General features: G+C 40.3%; 1 protein-coding gene across 5 annotated transcripts in view; it reads left to right on the top strand.

Annotated features, from left to right (window-relative positions):
* PIP5K1B (phosphatidylinositol-4-phosphate 5-kinase type 1 beta) overlaps positions 1-22,495 on the top strand; it is a 360,505-nt gene that overhangs the window by 157,841 nt on the left and 180,169 nt on the right. For all 5 annotated transcript variants that reach the window (XM_036991203.2, XM_036991204.2, XM_036991202.2 and 2 more), the window contains one exon: positions 15,474-15,591. In XM_036991203.2, coding sequence (XP_036847098.1) covers positions 15,474-15,591 — 118 coding nt within the window. The remainder of the gene's footprint in view (positions 1-15,473; positions 15,592-22,495) is intronic.

The raw sequence follows: 22,495 nt of genomic DNA on the forward strand, positions 1-22,495 counted from the left end.
ATTTGGCATACCCAGGCCAAGTCAGTAACATCTCCTTGTTACTGTAGCAATCAAAATACCCCCTGGAAAGTGGTGGTCAAATTCAGTATCTGCATTGTGGTGATGGTTTCATGGGTGTATAAACCAACAAACTGTACACTTTATAGGATGTCAGATGCACCCCTCTAGAGCTGCCAGATAAGGCTCCTTCCCTGCAGGCCCATACTTCTACATCTGCCTGGGGTTGAGAGTCAGGGGCATTGGGCAGGACTGGCCCTGCGGGTGAGTGACTGAAACATTCTGAAGTCTCTGATGACTCTAAAATTCAGTGAGTCCATCTAGGTCACAGAAATAATTGCTTAGGGTGCCATGAGATGTTTTCATTCACTACAGTTGTGAAACTGCAGACTCTGTTTCCTCAGCAACGCAATGCACTGTGTTGTTTATTTATTTTAAAGTGGCTCAAAGGTGTTTTTTTGAGATATGTATTTGTTCTATAGGTTATTTCATTTTGTAGATGGAATACTGTCTGGACCTGTATAAAATGCAAAGGGTGATATAAAATCCCTTTCAATGATCTGGTTTCATAATCCTCCAAAATCATCAAGTAGATGAATATGAGAACCATGACCGTATCTTAATCTTTTGAGCCCAAATTCTGTGCTGCGATCAGAAACTCAAGGTTGCAGGTAAATTTTGATGTGTAGTAGGGATTAGGAAGAAAGAAAATGTTTTAACGTGAAGCTGAGGTGTAGAGAGATGAAGTTTGTAAGTACCACCTATGAGCCAAGAAGAGTTCTATTGATATACTATTTATGTGATGCAATGTATAATATTGTTATTATCTTTCATCCTTACCAAAAAAAAAAAAAATTTAGCATGAAGTAACTAAGGCCCTGAGACATGAAGTGGCTTTACCTAAGGCTATCCAGCCAATATACAGTTAAGCCAGTATCTGAACTCAGAGGTGGATGCTCCAAAGGTTTGTTTTTCCCTACAGTGTGCCAGTAATGTACAGGAACAGTATTTCTGCTTTTTTGAATCAGAAAGTATTCAGCCTTTACCTTAGAATTATGAACCTAACTCTGCATGATAGCCAGCTCTAATCCTTTCCTCTGCACCCCTCAGGAGACCCCCTCTCTGCCCTCTCTGGCATGGAAAATATAGTCTGAAATCTGGCAGTGGAAGTTTTATCTCTTTCCACATTCACAAATAATCTAACTGAAGCATTTAACCTTCTCTCTTACAAATGGAATTTAGCTTGATGTGAGGATCATTGCCAAGAACAGACTGCCCTTCCGTTGGGTGGATGTGCTCTTTGGGATTTATCTGAACAACCAGGGAATGCCCTCACTGGGGGAGAGAATTCCACAGAACTCCTGTAAGAGTAAAACATTCTAAATGACAGGCAAACACACAAGTCAGAGATTCACCTAAGCATTGCCAGACATCAGTCCTAGATACTATGGCTTTGACAGACTAGTCAGTTCCCTGCATTTCAAGTGATGCTGACATAGACTCATCCAATAACCCATCTATCTCATGGGTCAGAACATTACAGCCCATGGGACAAATCCAACTCCTTGCCTCTTTTTGTAAATAAAGTTTAATTGGAACAAGTATTGTCTGTGGCTGCTTTTCCACTATGACAACAGAACTGAGTAGTTATAACAGGAACTGTAAAAAGATTGCCAGCCCCTGATCTGTATATTCTGTACCAGATTTTGTGTTTATGTGGATAGAACACAAAGCTGCCAGAATATTCTCCTCAAGATTAAATAGGACATGTGACTGTCACTGGGTTAGCCAATAACAGGTTGTCTCTTTAAATCAAAACTCTTTAAATATTTGTTCAACATGTATGTAGAGGGCATGGGGAGAAGCTGATTTCCTATTAAGTTATATAACTCTTCCTTTAGTTCAAAATAAAAGATTATTGCATGCACTGAGTATTATGTAACATTTTAATTTACTTGAAATTACCTTCAAAATACAATTTCCCAGTATGATACTACTTGGCAAGTGTAACATTTAGGTAATCAGTGATGTTGCATGTTCCCAGTAAATGACCCCACAGAAAGCATTATTTGGTTTTGGAATTTAAGCTCTCTTCAGCTGCTGACATTTAAACACTGGCTGTCAGCTGGTTGGCCTCAAAAGATGGTACAGCCTCTGGTTGCATGAGGCAGCCCACGTGCACCCATCCCAGAAGTGATCAGCAGAGGGAGGTTGGCACCAGCAAAGACTGTCTTTTATTTGATTGTGTTTTTATTTGTTTCTTCATTCAAGAGGACTATCTAACTTGGCAAAAGAGAGGACCAATTTATATTCACTGGTTAAATGAAGACTCGTAGGTGGAAACTAAGGGTTCTCCACTTGCCTGAATTGGCAGAAGCAATCAGTAATGCCTAAGGCTGTGGCTACAGACCCTGACTTAGAAAGATCCAGTTTGAAGACTGGGCGCTACCACCAGTTTGTTACTGGATTCTAGCATCACCCACTTAAATCATCTTTGTCTCAGTTCCATTGTCCATTAGGACAAAGCACCTTTCACTTATGCTGTCCCATGTGAGGTTGGGGGTCCTTGCCGGGATGGTTAGATTGATGTGTCCACTTGACCGGGCTAAGGGACACCAAATGGCTGCTTAAACATTCTTTCGGGGTGTGTTTATAAGGGTTTTCCCAAGGAAATTAGTATTTGAGTCAGTAGACTGACTTAAGAAGATCACCTCAGCAATTCAGATGGGCATCATCCAATCTGTTGAGGGCCTGACTAGCCAAAAGGCAGAGAAATGGTGACTTTGCTCTCTGCTTGAGCTGGACATCCAGCTTCTTCTGCCTTCAAACATCAACTCTCCTGGTTCTTGGGCCTTCAGACTTAGACAGCAACTTTGCACCATTGGCTCCCCTGGTTCTCAGGCCTTCCCGTCCTCAGAACTACACTTTCCTGGGCCTCCACCTTGGAGAGAACAGATTGTGGAACTTCTCAGCCTCCGTAATCACATGAGCCAATCCCCCATGATAAACCCATCACCGTGGAGTTGCTCACCCACTTGTTTTGTCAAGAGACCCCACCTCACTACTGCCAGTTACAATTTGAAATCAAGGAAACTCACAAAATATAAAATGCTTCCTGTAAAATATCAAAGCTCTGGCTCTCAACTCTAAAACTGGACTTCTGTAGTGTCCTGGAGATGCTAAATCAGTTTTACCCCCATTGCTTAGTGCCAAATCTGTCCACCCAGTGCCACCAAAAATAGCACTTGGTTATCAGGTTCTGATACCACATACACAAAGCTGAGGTATTCACAGTACCTAGAGATGAGTACGCCTATGTGGCTAATCCAGCTTCTGTAAGTAGAATTCTGCCCCCTTCCTCTGCCATGTGAGGCCCTCATGGAGAAGGAACTGGAGTATTTGGAGAGGGAGTCCCCTGGAGCCTGTAACTGAATCCTGAAAAGGAAGGCCAACCTAGGAACATCAAGTTTAAGCTGAGGCACACCTGTCTGCCTGTGACCTTCCTACTGCTCTGCTGTGGATCTGCTCTCCCACTGTTGTTTGTTACTTGGCTGGCCTAGGCCATTACTTTCCCTCCTTAGACTTTGATTCTTTATCTGCTAAATGGGAAGTTCCAGATGGTGGCTAACACTTCCTCAAGCTTCCACACTGGATAATTCTAAATGTGCATTGCCATTAAGAAATAGGTCTTTTGGCATTTAAGACAAGCAGGGGCTTTGGCCTTAGAAATTGAACTCAACTCAGAAGGTAAATATCAAAATTCCAGAGGCTGGTCCATAATCAAATTTAAACTGCTCCTTGGTAAAATAGGGAGGAAAGAACAAGATAGAGAAAGTACTGTTCTTCATTCAAAGTTTCTTCCTCCTTTCATGGTATCAACATATCCTTTATTTTATAACTTAAGGATTGGACTGTGCATTTGCTTGTTAGGTTCTTACTGGATAAAATGCAATTGGAAATCCCATTTTTACTGTTGAAATTTTACCTTCCTCTGGGATCCATACATCTAAAATCTGCTCACATTCTCATAGCAGAAATGTCCAAAGCCTTAGTTTTATGCCAAGGTGGGAAAGTGGGGCTTTTCTTTCCCCAAACACTGCATTAATGCATTAAAGGAACCTATATAGATCTTAAATAATAAGGAAGTGAGTCACTTTTGCTGAGTAAAGTCTAGATGCTAGACAGAGTATCCTGCTGGATACCAAAGCCTGCAGGAGACATCGGTGGGACTCTGCCGCCAGCCAGTGGACCAGTGTTAATCGTATTTGGCTTTAACTGCCTTAGCTAAGCATTTCATTCCTGTGCTGACAAGCCTCCCTTCTGAATGTCTGAAGCCAGTGCCCCCCACACCCCCACACTCAGTAGGTCTGCCGGTGTGCAGTCCCATAAAAGCCAGCTTGGTGTCTGCCAGCTGACCCACACTGGACCTGCTATTTGGTTCTGTTCTGTGCACTGTAACTACTGACAAACTCCAGTGGCACCAACAGTCCCATTGTTTGTCTTTCCTTCAGGAGAGCGTCCTTCAGGTCAGACTGGTATTTGTTACTCCCTGGAGGGGCGTGCTGTGCAGAAGTAAACCCTTCCACTGTGGTTCTGTGCATGCGGAACTGTGCTTGGGTGTGTGTGTGTGTAAGGTTATAGCTTTTACCTTAACCTTTAAAAATGACTTTATATTGTGAATGGGTAATACATAGAAGGGTTTAGCCTCATGATACTTTAAAAGGAATACTGTCTCTTTCAGCCCTATGCCTTTTTGTATCCAGTGTCCAACTCCAGCCTGTTTATCCTTCAAGGATGTTTTAGGCATGCACATAACAAAAACATATTTTTTTCCTTTTGTATACCAATGGTGGGTGCCATACACAGTATTCTGCATCATGCTGCTTTCACTTAATTTATCCTGAAGACCTTGCCATGGCAATACATAATAAGTCTCCTCATTCTTTTTTTATTAGCTGTATGTATTCCAGGGTGTGACTGAACCGTAATTAATTTGACAAGTCCTCTTTGGAGAGACATTTGGTTGCTTCCAGTCCTTGCAAACAATGCTATAATTAATAACCAGGTACATTACATGCCATTTTGTACATATGCTTATTTATCTAAGAATAAATTATAGGTGTGTGTTTGCTGTATCAAAGAGTTACAGACATTTGTAATTTTGACAAAAGTTGTGAAAATGTCCCCCATAAGAAAAGGATCAATTTACTTTCCCACTAATAATATTTCAGTTGTGCCAATTTCCCTTCAGCTATATCAAAGATTTGGATTTTTTGTCAATCACATAGGTAAGTCAAATAGTCTCTTGGGGACATTTAATTTGCATTTATTTTATTAGAATGAGGTTGAATATCTTATATATGTAAGTCATTTATACTTTCATTTCTGTGAAGTGCCTCATCCTATCTTTGGCTTTTTTTTTTTAATTAACTTCTTGGTCTTCCACTTCACTGTTTATAACAGCTCTCTTTATATTGGGAAGTTAGCCCTTTATCTATGGTATGAGATGCAAATATTTTCCCATTTTGTCATTTTCTTTTACCCCCTCCCCCCCTTTTTTTTAACTACATGGTCCACTCATTCTTCTTGTGAAGTGCTCAAGTCCAGGCTGTTTTCCAATATTATACCACCTCCATCATCCAAACATACTGAGGGCTCTCCACCTGCCAAGCAGGTTATCATTCACTTTGACAGTGCATTTCTATGGACTTGTGAATGGCAGTAATTGGACAGGAACCTGTCCAGGTCCCCTTGGACTGCAAGGAGTCAAGAGCATCTTAACCTTAACACGGGGTATCCGGTGTGACTTAGGAGAATGCAAACTAGTCTTCATATTCATCAAAGGAAAGCAAAATTATTAAGATACAATCTATTAGGAGAGAACCGAACAAACAAAAGTCATTGATGTATTATGACCCACTATTTGGGGATGTTCCTGTCTGTTCATGCAAACAAAGAGGTTCAAGATAGTGCCAAATATCAGCAAATAACCATTAATATATGTTAATTATGCTGAGAAGAAATTACTACTCTGTATAAAGCCTGGGTTGAATATTCTGCCCACCCACCTTTCATCATCTCCATTTATACAAATATAAATTATTGATTGTCCCTACAGGCATGCCTGCCCCATAGTTGACCCATACCATTCTCTGTACCTTAATGTGACCCAAAGCTAGCTAGATTGAAATTACTTTTTCATTTTTAGCAATTCAGTGACTTTTTTATGCTAGCTGTCAGAGTGGATTCCTGAAGAAAAATTGTTCCCTTTCACTACCCAGAGATGTTCTCCTATGTCTATATGTGTATGTGCATATATGTATCTGTCTCACCTCCAGGAAAACCTAACACTAACCTTTTATTTTTTTACACCATGACTAAATGAACCACAGAAGTTAGGGAGATGTGAATCCAAGGAAAACAGTTGTAATTAATGGAGGCTTCAGGGAAAGGTGAAAAACTCAAGAAGCTCAGCGTAGCCAGAGTGAAAATAATGATAATAAATACTGTATCTTCTCTGATAGAATCTTGGGCCCCCAACTGCATAAGAATAAACCATCTAGAAAGGCCACTACCTGGACTCCATCTAATCCCCATGCTTTTAGACTAGCAAGTAAAAAGGAAGGAAGAGGATCCAAGATAGTTGCATGAGAGGTGAGACAGAGAACTCCTCCCAAAATCATATCTAATACAAAAATATAGTTAATACAACCAATCCTACAAAGAGCAACAGGAAAGAAGGCTGCACCAGACTGCATACACCTGGAGAACAGAGGAGACCTCACAAAACAGAGTAACGCACCAAAGCCTTGATCTGGCAGGACCCAAGCCCTTCCCCAACACCAGCTCCCTAACAGGAGGAAGACAAACTGAGCAGGGAGGGAGTGGAAGCCTAGGACTGCTGAACACCAAGCCCTGGAGATCTGCTTTGGGGCACAAACCTACATTGCATGGTGCTCTGGAGATTAGTGGGGTTGGAAAGCTAAGACAGGCAGAATACTTGGAGAGACTGAGATTCCAGCCATTTGTGGAGGACAGGGATCCATATTCAGCTGCTTTGGGACAAAGGAAAGACAGGTGATCTGAGAGACTTCCTAGCAATGAGAGGGCTGCTGAAGGGGGGTGGTTGCATGGAGCTTGCAGTGCAGGAGAAGGGATAAGTGGACAAGGTTGTCTGGGCAAGCTCTGTCCAGCAGGTTGGGAACTTTCAGGAGCTTCAGGCACTCCACCCCCCTGGCTGGCTGCTCAGCTCTGAGGACCCTCACTGTGATATGCAGCCTGCTGCACCTTCCTCCTAGACTGCCGTCACTGCTTCGCAAACCAGCAGTCCCTGCCCTGGCATCAGGCCAACCAGAGGGAGGCCTTGCCTATGGCAGCAACAGGCACAAAGACCAGGGGTTACACCTGTATGCTCGGCCCACTGTCTCTGACAGTGTAGACAGGCACCGCAGCCAGGAAGCAGGAAACAGCTCTTTCCTCACCCTAGTCACCAGCGCTGCTCCCCTGTAGTCCCAGACATCACTCCAGGGGCTAAGCAGCTCCAGAGAATAGAGCTTCTGGGCAAGAGAGGGTGCCACATACAAATATGAGCCCTCAAAGGAACCTGGTTCAAACCAAAATCTCACAAACACCAGAAAATGGGAAAAATGAAACTGAACTCACCAATGTTCCTGAAAGAGAGTTCAAAATAAAAATCATAAACATGCTCATGGAGTTACAGAAAAATACTCAAGAACTCAGGGATGAATTTAGGACAGAGATTCAATCATTAAGAAATTCCATATCTGAAATGCAACATACAATGGAGGGATTGAAAAGCAGATTAGATGTAGTAGAAGAGACAGTAAATGGAATAGAAATTAGAGAAGAGGAATACAAAGAAGCTGAGGCACAGACAGAAAAAAGGATCTCTAAGAATGAAAGAATATTGAGAGAACTGTGTGACAATCCAAACGGAACAATATTAACATTATAGGGGTACCAGCAGAAGAAGAGACAGAAAAAGGGATAGAAAGTGTCATTAAGGATGTAATTGCTGAAAAATTCCCCAATCTGGGGAAGGAGATAGTCTCTCAGGCCATGGAGGTGCACAGATCTCCCAACACAAAGGACCCAAGGAAGACAACAAGACATATAATAATTAAAATGGCAAAGATCAAGGATAAGGACTTTTAAAAGCAGCTAGAGAGAGAAATAAGATCACATACAAAGGAAAACCCATCAGACTGTCATCAGACTTCTCAACAGAAACCTTACAGGCCAGAAGAAAGTGGCATGATATACTTAATGCAATGAAACAGAAGGGCCTCAAACCAAGAATACTTTATCTGGAAAGATTATCATTTAAATTTGAAAGAAGGGTTAAACAATTTCCAGATAAGCAAAAGCTGAGAGAATATACCTCCCAGAAACTACCTCTAAAGTGCATTTTGGAGGGACTGTTACAGATGGAAGTGTTCCTAAGGTTTAATAGCTGTCACCTGAGGAAATAAAACCACAGCGAAGAAAGTAGAAAAATTATCAACTAAGCAGATGCAAAATCAAATCAACTACCCCCCAATGCCAATCAAGAGATAGAGAAAGAGTACAGAATATGATACCTAATATATAAAGAATGGACGAGGAAGAAAAAGGAGGGGGAAAAAAAGAACCTTCAGAATGTGTTTGTAATAACATATTAAGTGAGATAATTTAGACTGTTAGATAGTAAGGAAATTACCCTTGAACATTTCATAACCACAAATCTAAAGCCTACAGTGGTAATAAGTACATATCTTTCAATAATCACCCTAAATGTAAAAGGTATGAATGTACCAATCAAAAGATGTAGAGTGACTGAATGGATAAAAAAACAAGACCTGTCTATACGCTACCTACAAGAGACTCACTTTAAACCCAAAGACATACACAAACTGAAAGTAAAGGGATGGAAAAAGATATTTCATGCAACTAATAGGGAGAAAAAAGCAGGAGTTGCAGTACTTGTATCAGACAAGATAGACTTCAAAACAAAGAAAGTAACAAGACAAAGGAGGACATTACAAAATGATAAAGGGATCAGTCTAACAAGAGCTTTAACTATTGTAAATAACTATACACGTGACGCAGGATCACCTACATATGTGAAACAAATAGTAACAGAAATAAAGGAGGAAATGCAATGCAATGCATTCATTTTAGGAGACTTCAACACACCACTCACTCCAAAGGAAAGAGCAACCAGCCAGAAAATACGTAAGGAGACAGAGGCACTGAACAACATATTAGAACAGATGGACCTAATGGACATCGACAGAACACTCCATCCAAAAGCAACAGGATGCACATTCTTCTCAAGTGCACATGGAACATTTTCAAGAATAGATCATTTACTAGGCCACAAAAAGAGACTCAGTAAATTAAAAAATATTGAAATTGTACCAACCAGCTTCTCAGATCACAAAGGTATGAAACCAGAAATAAATTACACAAAGAAAATGAAAAATCCCACAAACACATGGAGGCTTCACAACATGCTCCTAAATAACCAATGGATCAGTGACCAAATAAAAACAGAGATCAAGCAATATATTGAGACAAATGACAAGAATAATTCAACTCTGCAAAAATCTGTGGGATGCAGTGAAGGCTATGCTAAGAGGGAAATACATTGCAAAACAGGCCTACCTCAGGAAAGGAGAACAGTCCCATATGAACAGTCTAAACTCACAATTCACAAAACTAGTAAAAGAAGAACAAATGAGGCCCAAAGTCAGTAGAAGGAGGGATATAATAAAGATTAGAGCAGAAATGAATAAAATCGAGTAGAATAAAACAATAGAATCAATGAAAGCAATAGCTACTTCTTCAAGAAAATAAACAAAAGAGGTATAATGCTAGCCAAACTTACCAAGAAAAAAAGAGAGTCTACACACATAAACAGAATCAGAAATGAGAAAAGAAAAATCACTATGGACACCACAGAAATACAAAGAATTATTAGAGAATACTATGAAAAATTATATGCTAACAAACTGGATAACCAAGAAGAAATGGGCAACTTTCTGGAAAAGTACAACCTTCCAAGATGGACCCAGAAAGAAACAGAAAATCTGAACCGAACAATTACCAGCAACAAAATTGAATGGGTAATCAAAAAACTACCTAAGAACAAAACACCTGGACCAGATGGCTTCACCACTGAATTTTATCAAACATTTAGTGAAGACCTAATACCCATCCTCATTAAAGTTTTCCAAAAAGTAAAAGGGGGGGAATACTCCCAAACTCATTCTATGAGGCCAGCATCACTCTAATACCAAAACTAGGCAAAGACACCACAAAAAAAGAAAACTACAGACCAATATCCCTGATGAACATAGATGCAAAAATACTCAACAAAAAATTAGCAAACTGAATTCAAAAATATATCAAAAAGATCATCCACCGTGATCAAATAGGATTTATTTCAGGGATGCAAGGATGGTACAATATTATAAAATCCATCAACATCATCCACCACATCAACAAAAAGGATAAAAAATGCATGATCATCTCCATAGATGCTGAAAAAGGTTTTGACAAAATTCAACATCCATTCATGATAAAAACTCTCAACAAAATGGATATAGAGGGCAAGTACCTCAACATAATAAAGACCATATATGAGAAATTCACAGCAGACATCATACTTAACAGTGAGAAGTTGAAAGTCTTTCCTTTAAGATCAGAAGCAAGACAAGGATTTCCACTCTCTCCACTTTTATTCAACATAGTTCAGAAGGTCCTCACCGCAGCAATTAGACAACACAAAGAAATAAAGGGCATCCAGATTGGTAAGGAAGAAGTTAAACTGTCGCTGTTTGAAGATGGCATGATATTGTACTTAAAAAACCCTAAAGAATCCACTCCAAAACTATTAGATCTAATATCTGAATGCAGCAAAGTTGCAGGATACAAAATTAATACACAGAAATCTGCTGCATTCCTATACACTAACAAAGGACTAGCAGAAAGAGAAATCAGGAAAACAATTCCATCCACAATTGCATCAAAAAGAATAAAATATCTAGGAATAAACCTAATCAAGGAAGTGAAAGACCTATACTTTGAAAACTACAAGACACTCATGTGAGAAATTAAAGAAGATACCAATAAATGGAAACACATCCTGTGCTCATAAATAGAAAGAATTAATATTGTTAAAATGTCCATCTGCCTAAATCAATCTACAGATTTAATGCAATTCCTATCAAAATACCAACAGCATTCTTCAATGAACTAGAGCAAAACATTCTAAAATTCGTATGGAACCAAAAAAGACCCTGAATAGCCAAAGCAATCCTGAGAAGGAAGAATAAAGCTGGGGGGATTATGCTCCCCAACTTCAAGTTCTACAGCAAAGCCACAGTAATCAAGACAATTTGGTACTGGCACAAAAACAGACCCATTGACCAATGGAACAGACTAGAGAGCCCAGATATAAACTCAAGCATATATGATCAATTAATATATGATAAAGGGGCTATACACATACAATGGGAAAATGACAGCCTCTTCAACAACTGGTGTTGGCCTAACAGGACGCCCACATGCAAGAGAATGAAACTGGATTATTGTTTAACCCCAATACAAAAGTAAACTCGAAATGGATCAAAGACCTGAATGTAAGTCATGAAACCATAAAACTCTTAGAAGACAACATAGGTAAAAATCTCTTGAATATAAACATGAGCAACTTTTTCCTGAGTGCATCTCCTTGAGCAAAGGAAACAAAAGCAAAAATGATCACATGGGACTACATCAAACTAAAAAGCTTCTGTATGGCAAAGGACACCACCAACAGAACAATAAGACATCCTACAGTATGGGAGAATATATTTGTAAATGATGTATCTGACAAGGGGTTGACAGCCGAAATATATAAAGAACTCTCATACCTGAACACCCAAAAATCAAATAACCCAATTTAAAAAATGGGTGGAGAATATGAAGAGACAATTCTCCAAAGAAGAAATTCAGATGGCCAACAGACACATGAAAAGATGCTTCACATCACTAATCATCAGGAAAATGCAAATTAAAACCACAATGAGATATCACCTCACACAAGTTTTTAATGCTGGACAGCCAGCATTAAAAAAGACTAAGAGCAACAGATGCTGGAGAGGATGTGTAGAAAGGGGAACCCTCCTACACTGCTGTTGGGAATGTAAGCTAGTTCAACCATTGTGGAAAGCAATATGGAGGTTCCTCAAAAAACTAAAAATAGAAATATAATTTGACCAAGGAATTCCAATCCTAGGAATTCACCCTAAGAATGCAGGAGCCCAGATTCAAAAAGACATATGCACCCCTATGTTTATCGCAGCACTACTTACAGTAGCCAAAAAATGTAAACAACCTAAGTGCCCATTAGTAGATGAATGGACAAAGAAGATGTGGCACATATACACAATGAAATAATATTCAGCCATAAGAAAACAAATCCTACCATTTGCAACAACATGGATGGAGCTAGAGGGTATTATGCTCGGTAAAATAAGCCAGGCAGTGAAAGACAAGTATCAAATGATTTCAATCATCTGTGGAGTATAAGAACAAAGCAAAAACTGAAGGAACAAAACAGCAGCAGACTCACAGAACCCAGGAATGGACTAACAGTTACCAAAGGGAAAGGGACTGGGGAGGGTGGGCAGGAAGGGAGGGAGAAGGGGAATGAGGGGCATTGCGATTAGTACACATAACATAAGGGGGCGCATGGGGAAGGCAGTATAGCACAGAGAAGACATGTAGTTACTCTATAGCATCTTACTACGCTGCTGGACAGTGACTGTAATGGAGTATGTGAGGGGGCTTGATAATGAGGGGAGTCTAGTAACCATAATGTTGCTCTCATGTGATTGTTGATACCAAAATATTCTTAAAACTGAAGGAGGAACACATTTCAGTTAAAAATATAGGAAAAATGATTTGGGTAACATGAAAGAATGAGCTTCTATTTATTGTTAATGACTGGAACCCCACCTAATCCAGCAAAAAGAATTTGTATGTGTCATTCTGTTTTGGAAAGGGGACAAATATATGTGTTATAACCTAGAGGGACAAGGCTATGTACTCTTTTAGTTGGATAGTTATTCTCTAGAGAGTATCTAATGCTCTTACAAACTCTACTCTTCAGCTTTAGACATTATATAAATTTAGACAATTAGTGATTTCCACTTTCTCTCCTGTCTTCTTAATATATAGCATCATTTTTGGTTAAACAGGCATTCAGTGTTTATACTATTAAATATTATGGAACAGCTGAAAAAAAAAAACATCTAAAGAAACACTCCATGTAAGTGGAGCATGGATGTTTTATCTGACTGAATGTTGAAGGTAATCTGCCCTAATGGAATGAATTAGTTTGATTGCATGGGATAGGAAGAAGAAAAGAGAGAGGGAGAAATATGAAATTGGCACCACTCTTAGGCCACTGAAAGCAGCCAGCCTCAGAACCCAAGGCCTTGTGAGTACTTTGAATTGCTTGGGAAAGTGAGGAAAGATGTCAGAGATCACTTTGAGCCTCTTTAATTTTAGCCCTTATTTCTACATAGCCCACATTTTCAAAAACTGCATGTCATATTAAGTTCCAGAATTGTTCCTTTTGACAACCCCATAGGACCTATACCTGAATGCATGTCCCTTTGTAAGTCCCAAAGTATGCAATGAGGAAATGTTTGGATGCAATAGCTGGGCATCATTCATACATTATGAATAATAAACTATACTTGCTTAGGAAAATAATAATCATTGAAATGAGCAGGTGATTTGTGGGCTATTCCATGCAACAAGGCTGAGATGGAAATAGCTGCTCATGTCCCAGGCTGTCTCATTTCTTATATCACTCTGCTGAAGTGCATGTCTTGCTGCTGCCTCGTAATCCTAGCCTTTAATGATAAGATTTATTACATGATGTTGGCCCCTAAGAACACACAATAACTGCTTCCTCTGAAACTTACCAAAAGAAATGGTTGCTTGTGACCATGCAGGAGGCAGAACTGGCTGTACTGGGTCTAGAGAATTTCCTAAAGAGTTCTCAAGAATGATTTTTGACTATGGTGATTTTTTACCTTACATGTTGACTTGTGAACCTAAGCTTCATGTAAGAGTCAACTTTACTGTATTAGCAATATCTCGAATATTCATTCTTTTTAATTTTTTTATGTAAGTATCATTGATATACAATCTTATGTTGGTTTCAAATACACAACACGGTGATTCAACAGTTACCTATATTATTAAATCCTCACTCCTCTAATGTGGCTACTATCTATCAATGTAGTAAGATGTTACAGAATCATTGACTATATTCTTCGTGCTGTGCTACTGTCCCTATAAAATTCATTCTTTCACCCAGAAAATACTTAGCGAGTTTCTACTGTGTACCAGGTACTAATACAAAATCTGAATGACCTCAACAAACTTAAATGGTACTAGATCCCAGATGTTTGTTGCATGCTGAAAGCATTTTTGTTGGCATTGTCAATGAAAAGCAGACTAAGATAAATTTGCACTAAGTCTCAGTGTCCCACCTAGAATATGGTACAAGATCTTGAATGTCTATATAAAATTATTCTGATTTTTTCACAGAGAAAATTTAAGTAGATCTATATTAGATGACTCACCTGTTATCATGTGAACTGTATTATTAATATGTAGTCAAAGAGTAAAATGAGTGATAAAAATAAAAATTCAGCCTAGTGGATACCTTAAGGAGTAGGAGGGGACATGATCAGTAAGAAGCACAGGTGAGTAAACTATATGGATAATATTTTCTTTCTTAAGCAACATTTTGAATTCATGAGTATTCACTGGCTTATTTCTTTATACATCATAAATATTGCACAAAAATTTTCCAGAATTAAAAAAAAAAATCCAGAGAGGAAAAAATTAATGATATGCTTGGGAATGGAAATCAGGTTATAAAATCCCTAAAATATTTAATGTATCTTTTCTTGTAAATATGGATGTAAGAAAGAGTTCAGTTCAGGCTCATCTGTTTCCAGCATGGCGTTTCTCTCTACTGGTGAGACATTTTAAAAATTATTTGACTTGTTCCTAGTTTAAACCGTTTGTCCAGTATTCAAAATTCATGGCCAAAAACATGCATTTTTGAAATTGCTCCATGCACTCAGCCCTGGCTCCTAAAGTGTTTTAACTGTGGTTTCACTGGGGAAGATGGAGTGATTTTCCCAGGAAGGAGGAGGCACAGGGGGAGACTAAAGAATTCTCAGGCTGAAGACACGCTGCGATTGGCAGGAAAGGCCTGCTAACTCTTGCTGAGTGAGCATCTGTTTTTACCTGATGGCCATTGGCTTAGAAAGACCCACTACCAGGGTATATTTTGTAAAGGGGAAATTGACTGAGGATCAAGAGAGCTAGAATTTGAAGTCAATATTGTCTTTGCTAATGCTTTCTCTTTCCCTCTTTTTTTAAAAACACTTTAACTGCAGTGAAGGGAGCAATCTGACCCCAGCACATCACTACCCAGACTTCAGATTTAAGACATATGCTCCACTAGCATTCCGGTACTTCAGAGAACTCTTTGGTATCAAGCCTGATGATTACTTGGTAAGAACCTGTCATTTTCCTCCCTTCTTCAGAAACGTGTGATATAAACATTTGTCTCATAGCAACAGTGACAAGTGGGTTGTTTCTCTTACTTTATAAGACTCTGGAGCATAGTAAAAGTTCCAGATTTTATAATGATTATAAATTTAGCTTCAGGAAATGCGACTTGATGCTGCAGCATTTAACTAGTAGCTACAAAATCTGCTAAGGCAATTGATATTTAAATAGCAGTGGTATTGGTTGCTATTTTAGATAATTATTCCAACAGATATATTATAATTAGTTCTAAATACTCCTGTGAATTTTACTGATTGGATTCCATTTGGAAGCCTTTCTGTTTTAATTATTTATACCATTCATCTCAAACCTGCCTTGGTCCACAACCGTGAAACGATTGTGAAACGGGACCATTTTAAAGAAGCTGGGTAGTTTTGTTCTCCGCATCTCTTCATACAGGTTCTCTTAAAATGTATTTTTATTAGGTACAAAGGCATATTTTATCCTTAGACCTGTCTTCTCTGTCCATTTGCCTTCTGGCATGCAGCAAGTACAAACACAACAGGCTTTTTGTGAGGTAGACTGATGTGATCTCAGATTTTTACCTTATTCCTGTTCAAGGAGCCAGCAACTTCCTGTCTTCTTTAAAAGGAAAATGGTTTATTTCATAATCTGATCACTCTTCACACCCTGGGGCTCTTTAGAATTGGTTTTCAAGAAGATGTAGGAAGGATGCCATCAAATACTTATTGTCTACCCCATTCCGCATAATAAGAATAAGAATATTTTAATAAGACTTGAGCCAGATCTTGGAATAACGCATTGCAGAGAAAATATAGCAATATTTGGTACTTACAGCAGACTACTTAAACTGCATCTTATAATTTGGGAAAGATATAAATAAGTAAATTCAAAGCTGATTCTGTTCTGTGCTAATGAAAACCCATGAATGACCCTCTTCTTTAGTTGGCCCTAAGAAAATCATGTGACTTCAGCCTGGTTACATGGTAAATCCTAACTCCTCGGGCTGCATTAATATATCTTTGTAGAGCAATGAGAACCGAGTACAAAGTCCCTGCACATCTTGCGGCTCTCAAATGTAGCTTTCTGCCTCATGTGTCGGTTTTATTGGGATATCAGATGCCTCTATCCGGACTACCAACTCTGCCTTCCCAACCACTCCAGTACACACACACACACACACACACACACACACAGCTGGGGTATGTATGGGTGGGTGTGTATCAGAGACGATTCTCTGGATTCTGGTCATTCTATAATCACTGTCATTCAGGTAACATGTCTGGGGAGCCCAGCGGGGTCCTAATACTGTATTATTGAAAGGAGATTATTCTCTCATCTTCTGCCACACACTAGAAATTAATGGATTCCCCCTCTGAGTATTATCCTTTAGCTTCTGCCAGCCAAGGAGGTGCTATAGACTCATTTCCAAACACAGATCCAGTCTGTACTGGGAGGTTCTGCCTGGCTGCCCTTCCCGCAAGTACTCTCTCTTTAGCCCTCTGGTGGCCATTGACCTGCAGTCTGGGAAGCCTGTACTTGCACCATTTTCCCTCAAAAAATCGCTTTCTTTGTGGAAGGCCTTTTTTTCTGAGAAACAACTCACATGGTTTACACAGTTTCCTAATAAGCCCTTAAGCTAGAAGAGTTACTTTCACAATCAAGTTAGAATATTTACAAAAGAACACAGGAGACTAAGCCAATGGCTTCTCAGAGCACAAGTCCTTCTTTGAGTACCTGGCAAAAAGTAAATTGATTGATCATCGGGTACTGTGAACACCTATTGTAACTAAAATACTGTGCTAATAATTATAGGGAGATGCAGAAAATTATAAATAAGCCCAAGACAGAGAACTCAGATACAGTTGAAAAGATTATTGATTTTACTGATTTACGTGGGCAGACAACCTACTCTATTTACTTAAGTGGTACATAAAATGAAGCGAAACAATAAATGCTTGAGGTTTTCTCTCTATTGGATTGATTAGGAGGGCTTCTTACTGAGCATGGTATGGTTAACTGAATTAAAAACTACAAGGGATTTAAGTAGGTAGAAAAGAAGGGAAAGATGTTCAGATGTTCGGGGAGCGGAGGGCAGTGTTAGGATTCTGTTAGCCCAAAGATGCAAATGCATTAAAAATGCAATTAATGCAAAAGCTCTAACTGTTTAGAAGGACTTTGGATGGACCAGATGACAAGAGGGGAAGGTTTTGATCAGGCATAATAGAAGGACAAGGCTAGATAATTCAAATAAACAGGTCTTTCTTTTTTCAAATTGTAGGAAATTGGTGAAATGCAGAGATAGACTAGATAGTTGACAATGTTGAGGAATTCTTTTATTTTTTAGTGGAATAATGATATTGTGGTTCTGTTTTAAAAGAAGGGTCCTTGTCTTTTAGAAACATATACTAAAGTATCTACAGATGAGATGACTGGATGCCTGGGATTTGCTTCAAAAGAGTCTGAGGGAAGTGGGCAGGGGAGTGATTGGGGGTGCGAAGGAAACAAGATTGGCATGAATTGATCATAGTTGAGCTGAAAGATAGACACATGGATATTCATTACACAATTCTCTTTATTTATATGTATGCTTGAAATTTGCCCTAATAAAATGGGTGGGTAGAGATAGAACCAGTCAGGTGACTGTACTTTGTTTGATTCCATTTTTCCACCTCCCTTATCAAGCATACACACAGTTGAATAACTGGACCCATCTCTAGGATCTGCAGGAAACAGAAAAAGGCCGAATGGTTCTCTAGCTAAACATGGCTGTCAGATCTCCAGCAGCCTGGCCACCTGCCTGCCCTGCATTGGGACACTCACTGGGAACAGCCCAGGACTGAAAGAGCTCCCCAGTAGGTCTTGGAGTTTCTAGAAGCTCACCTCCAAACCACAGTGATCTGGAGGGTAATAGACGAGGAAAGGGTTTTTAGCAATATGCATTTTGCTTCAGAGAGTCAGGTTTAACCCACAGAGGCTTTTTTAGCCCAACAGCTCATTGTAGATGAGAAACCTGAAGCTGGGGTCAGGGAGGAAGGTGCCTAAGGTTACCCACATTCATTGGGACAAGCTCAAACCAGACAGTAGTCTCCAGTCCTTCCCCCTGTTCTTTTCCCTTCACCAGCTGGCCTCATGCTTCCAAACCCACTGAGTCTCAGACCTCTCATTAAATGTGGTCCCAAGTTATCCAATTCCTAGCCCATCAGACTGTGAACTGTAACTATCCATTCTGAAGAATGCCAACACCCCTTACAAAGCACATTCTGAAAGAGGTAAGCCCAAGTAAAGCACAGAAAAATGAAATAAGACATCCCTTCAACAGCTGTGTGAAGAAAAAAAAGATACAGTGCAAATCACAAAGTACCTCCTAGCATCTATCAAAGTGAGGCTCTTTAAACCTGTATTTGTGAAATATACTGATCTAAGTGCGGGAGGGAGTAACGTTAGACAGCAATCAGTACAGTACCTCTATAGACAGGTTTAATAGTAGATTCCTGTGAGATATACATATTTCTACTTAGGTTTGTGCTTTTGCATCTGGATTTCAGCCTAAATTATTCTGTTTATTTTCTCAGTACCATTAAAATTCACCATGTGCATGCTGATTACAAGTTACATGTTGAAACACGCATAATTTGTATTGTGAGGCAGCTCAGTGAAGGTGCTTCTCCAAGCATGCACAGTGGTGCAGACGTGCCTGCTTCCTTATTTGTTCCCAAAAAATGACTCCCAAGGGAAGGCCAAGGGGCCCAGAGCATTTTTTCCCATTTCTGCTCGGGCAGCGAGCCTGTGGTTCATTTCCTTTTCCACCAGGTGCCCAATTATTCCAAAATCCAGGGTGATTTATATGTCTTTTCAGGTTCACTAGCACCAACAAGAAAGAGCAGGGTGAATATTTAACATTATCAAGGGGAAGAAACTGCAGCAAAAATTGTCTCCATCACACCGTGCAGGCTTACATTGTTCATGTGCCTTGGCAGGGCCCAGCTGGGTTGTACTTTGCATTCTTTCCAATGGGCATAGTAGGGGGGCCCTGCAGGAGAGGGAAAGGAAGAATGAGCACACTGAAACAGCTCCCACGGATGGCAGTGCCTGAAAGGTGCATACAACCCAGGCAAGCATGGGGAAGCTTGTTGATTGTGGCTAATTAAAATGTTCCCATCTCTCCTCTTTATTTGCTCTTTAAAGGCAATATTGCAGAGAAGGTTGCTTAGAAGAGAAAGTGGTAACAAGGAGTTGTAGGGTAAGAAACCACAGAATTATAGAGGATCATGGTATAGAGGATACTATTCAGTATCATGATGCCAGATTACCGCTATGCTAGCAGTGACCCCCAAACGCTTACTAAAATGCATCAGGATAGTTTATTTTTCCATTCATATTAATTTATAAATTACTTAATAAAGGAGTATTTGACAATGAAGTAACCAATGAAATGCTCTCCATATTATGTCACTGCTTAGAGAATTTAAGGCTTTAACTGGGAGCAGATGTTCAGGTCTGAATCCCATTTTCTCTTGACAGTTCTTCCTGAATCACCCCCTAATTTCTCCATTTGCAGCCTGTAATTTCTGCATTTGTTGTTGGTTTTGTACTTTCACAACATTTCCTCCTATCCATGAGATGGTTCTGTGCTAGGAATTCAAGCCCCTGGAACAAAGAATCAGATTTCCTGGAGTCTGGGGTCTGCCTTCATTCTTTATGAGACCTTGGGGTCACCTTTATTTTCCAGAGCCTCAAATCCATAATTGTACAAAAGACCTGCCTTTTTTCTTGCTTCACTAAGCATGTCTCCATGTATCTCTGGGAGCCCTCTGGTCACTGGAGTTGGGCTGAATCCCTCAGCACATCCCCAGGCACACCGGCCTCCTCTGCTGCCTGGAGACTGTGCATTTTGCAGTGTGTGTGCCTCACTCCCCTGCATGTGCTCTCATAATGGAAAAGAGTAGTGGCAGCAACTGAGTCGTCACTTTTTGCTCAGGGTTTCCAATGCATCTGCTGTAAAGCCTTGAGGCCACTTTCATGTGCATATTATCATTATTTTAGAAATGAGGTGCCGTAGACTCCAAGATGCTGTTACTTCTCAAGGGCACATAAGTAGCCAGTGGCAGAGCCACAATTTTAGAAATGTCAGTTGACTCCAGGCCCCAGGCCCTTCCCACTCATCACCCTTCTGCGTGGACACTGCACGGCAGGGAAAGCACCCTGTGCTTTCTCTGGGCTTTTTTGGCATCCTGTGTGTGCAGCCTCATGGCTTTTTTTGTTTCCCTCAACTCATCCATAAGGGCTGAGGTTCTGTGCTGCTTAGCAAAAGCGTCAAGAAGTGAGGCTAGAGGAAAGAGGAGGAGGTAGATGTAATTTTGCCAGTGACTTTTAGGAAAGGTGCAAATACTTGCTTTTTCTTTCCTTGGAGAAGTTTGCTTCCCTTATCCATGGTGCTGCCAAAGCAAGATAACGTAAAAGGTGACAACTAAAAGCTGCCTTTTGATCATTTTTCCCCCCAGTTTCTCTCCCGTCTCCTCCCTCCTTCCTTGCCTCCTCCTCTTTCTCCACTCCTCCCAGATTTTTCTATGAAGAGGATTTAAATGTTCATAAGCCCAGATGAAAAGCTTTGGAGAATGTTCAGCCCAGGTGTTTTCAGATTCCTCCATCGTCAGGATTCAGTTCTTTAAATCCCTTTTTTTCCCCTCATGAGGGCTGATCTGATCTCACAGATTGGCTTCCTTACCTTTTTCTCTGCCACCAGCATTTCTCTAGGCAATAATGAGGATGATTAGTTCACATTGAGCTAAATAACCAAAAATTGACTTCTCTGCTGGTGTTCTGGCATTTTTTGGTGAGATTTATAGCCCTTCAGTTGTTGGTAAAGTTCAGTCATTTGTTTGACAAAAATTTATTGAGTGCCTACTGTGTGCAGGGCAGAGGTCCTAAGCTGTATCACAGCATAAGATACTTATAATGTTGCCCTCATAGAGCTCTACAGTCTAATGGGAACTTGGAATAATCAATAGGCAACTAAGGTATTGTGCAGTGACTTCTGTGATGAGAACATACAGTGCCAGGAAGCAGTGATCTAGACTCCCAGGGTCAGCAAGAGTTTTCCAGGACAGAGCAATGTCCAGCTGATGCCAAAGTCACTGTAAGATCCTCACTGTGCTACCTGCAGCTTCCCCATGTCCACCTACAGTGAGTTCTCAACATAGCAGACAAGTGGTCCTCTGCCCCAGACCCTCCAGGAGATTCCAGTTCCCTTGAAGAAGAGTCCCTCATCCTGACATGCCCTGGTCAGGCCCACCTGCCCCTTCTGGCTTATCCCTTTCTGCTCACTCTACTCTGGCCGCTGGCCTCCTTGCTGTGCCTTGAACTTTCTAGGTGTCTCAGGACATTTGCACTTCCCTCTGCCTGAAATGACCTTCCCTAGATATCCGCAGGCCTCTGCTCCAATGCCACTTTCCCATTGAGGTTTCCAGAGATCACCCTACATAAAATTTATTTTGACCAGGTCCTCACTCATGGCTGGTTCTCTGCCCCTCTTTCCATACTTCATTTTTCTGGCTAGCACTTACCACATTCTGATGGAGAATTTATTTACCTGCTTGTTCACTGTTTCCTCCTACTAGGACATAAGCTCGTGAGAGACATTACAGATGCTCAATAGATATTTTTTAAATGTTGAATAAATACATAAAGGAGTGGTACTCCACTAGGTGAAGGTAGAAGGGAGGTTGTTTCCAGTAGAGGAAAGTGCAAAAGCCCAGTAGTCAGGAGTGTGTGGTGCATTTGGGAAAATAGGAGGTGGCTTTCTATTGCTGTAGCTGGAGTTTAAGGAAAGAGGTGATGAGAGAAGGCTGAAGGACAGGGCTGGGCCATTCACAGCCTTGAAAGC

Source organism: Manis javanica, chromosome 2, assembly GCF_040802235.1.
Source record: "Manis javanica isolate MJ-LG chromosome 2, MJ_LKY, whole genome shotgun sequence".
Classification (NCBI taxonomy): domain Eukaryota; kingdom Metazoa; phylum Chordata; class Mammalia; order Pholidota; family Manidae; genus Manis; species Manis javanica.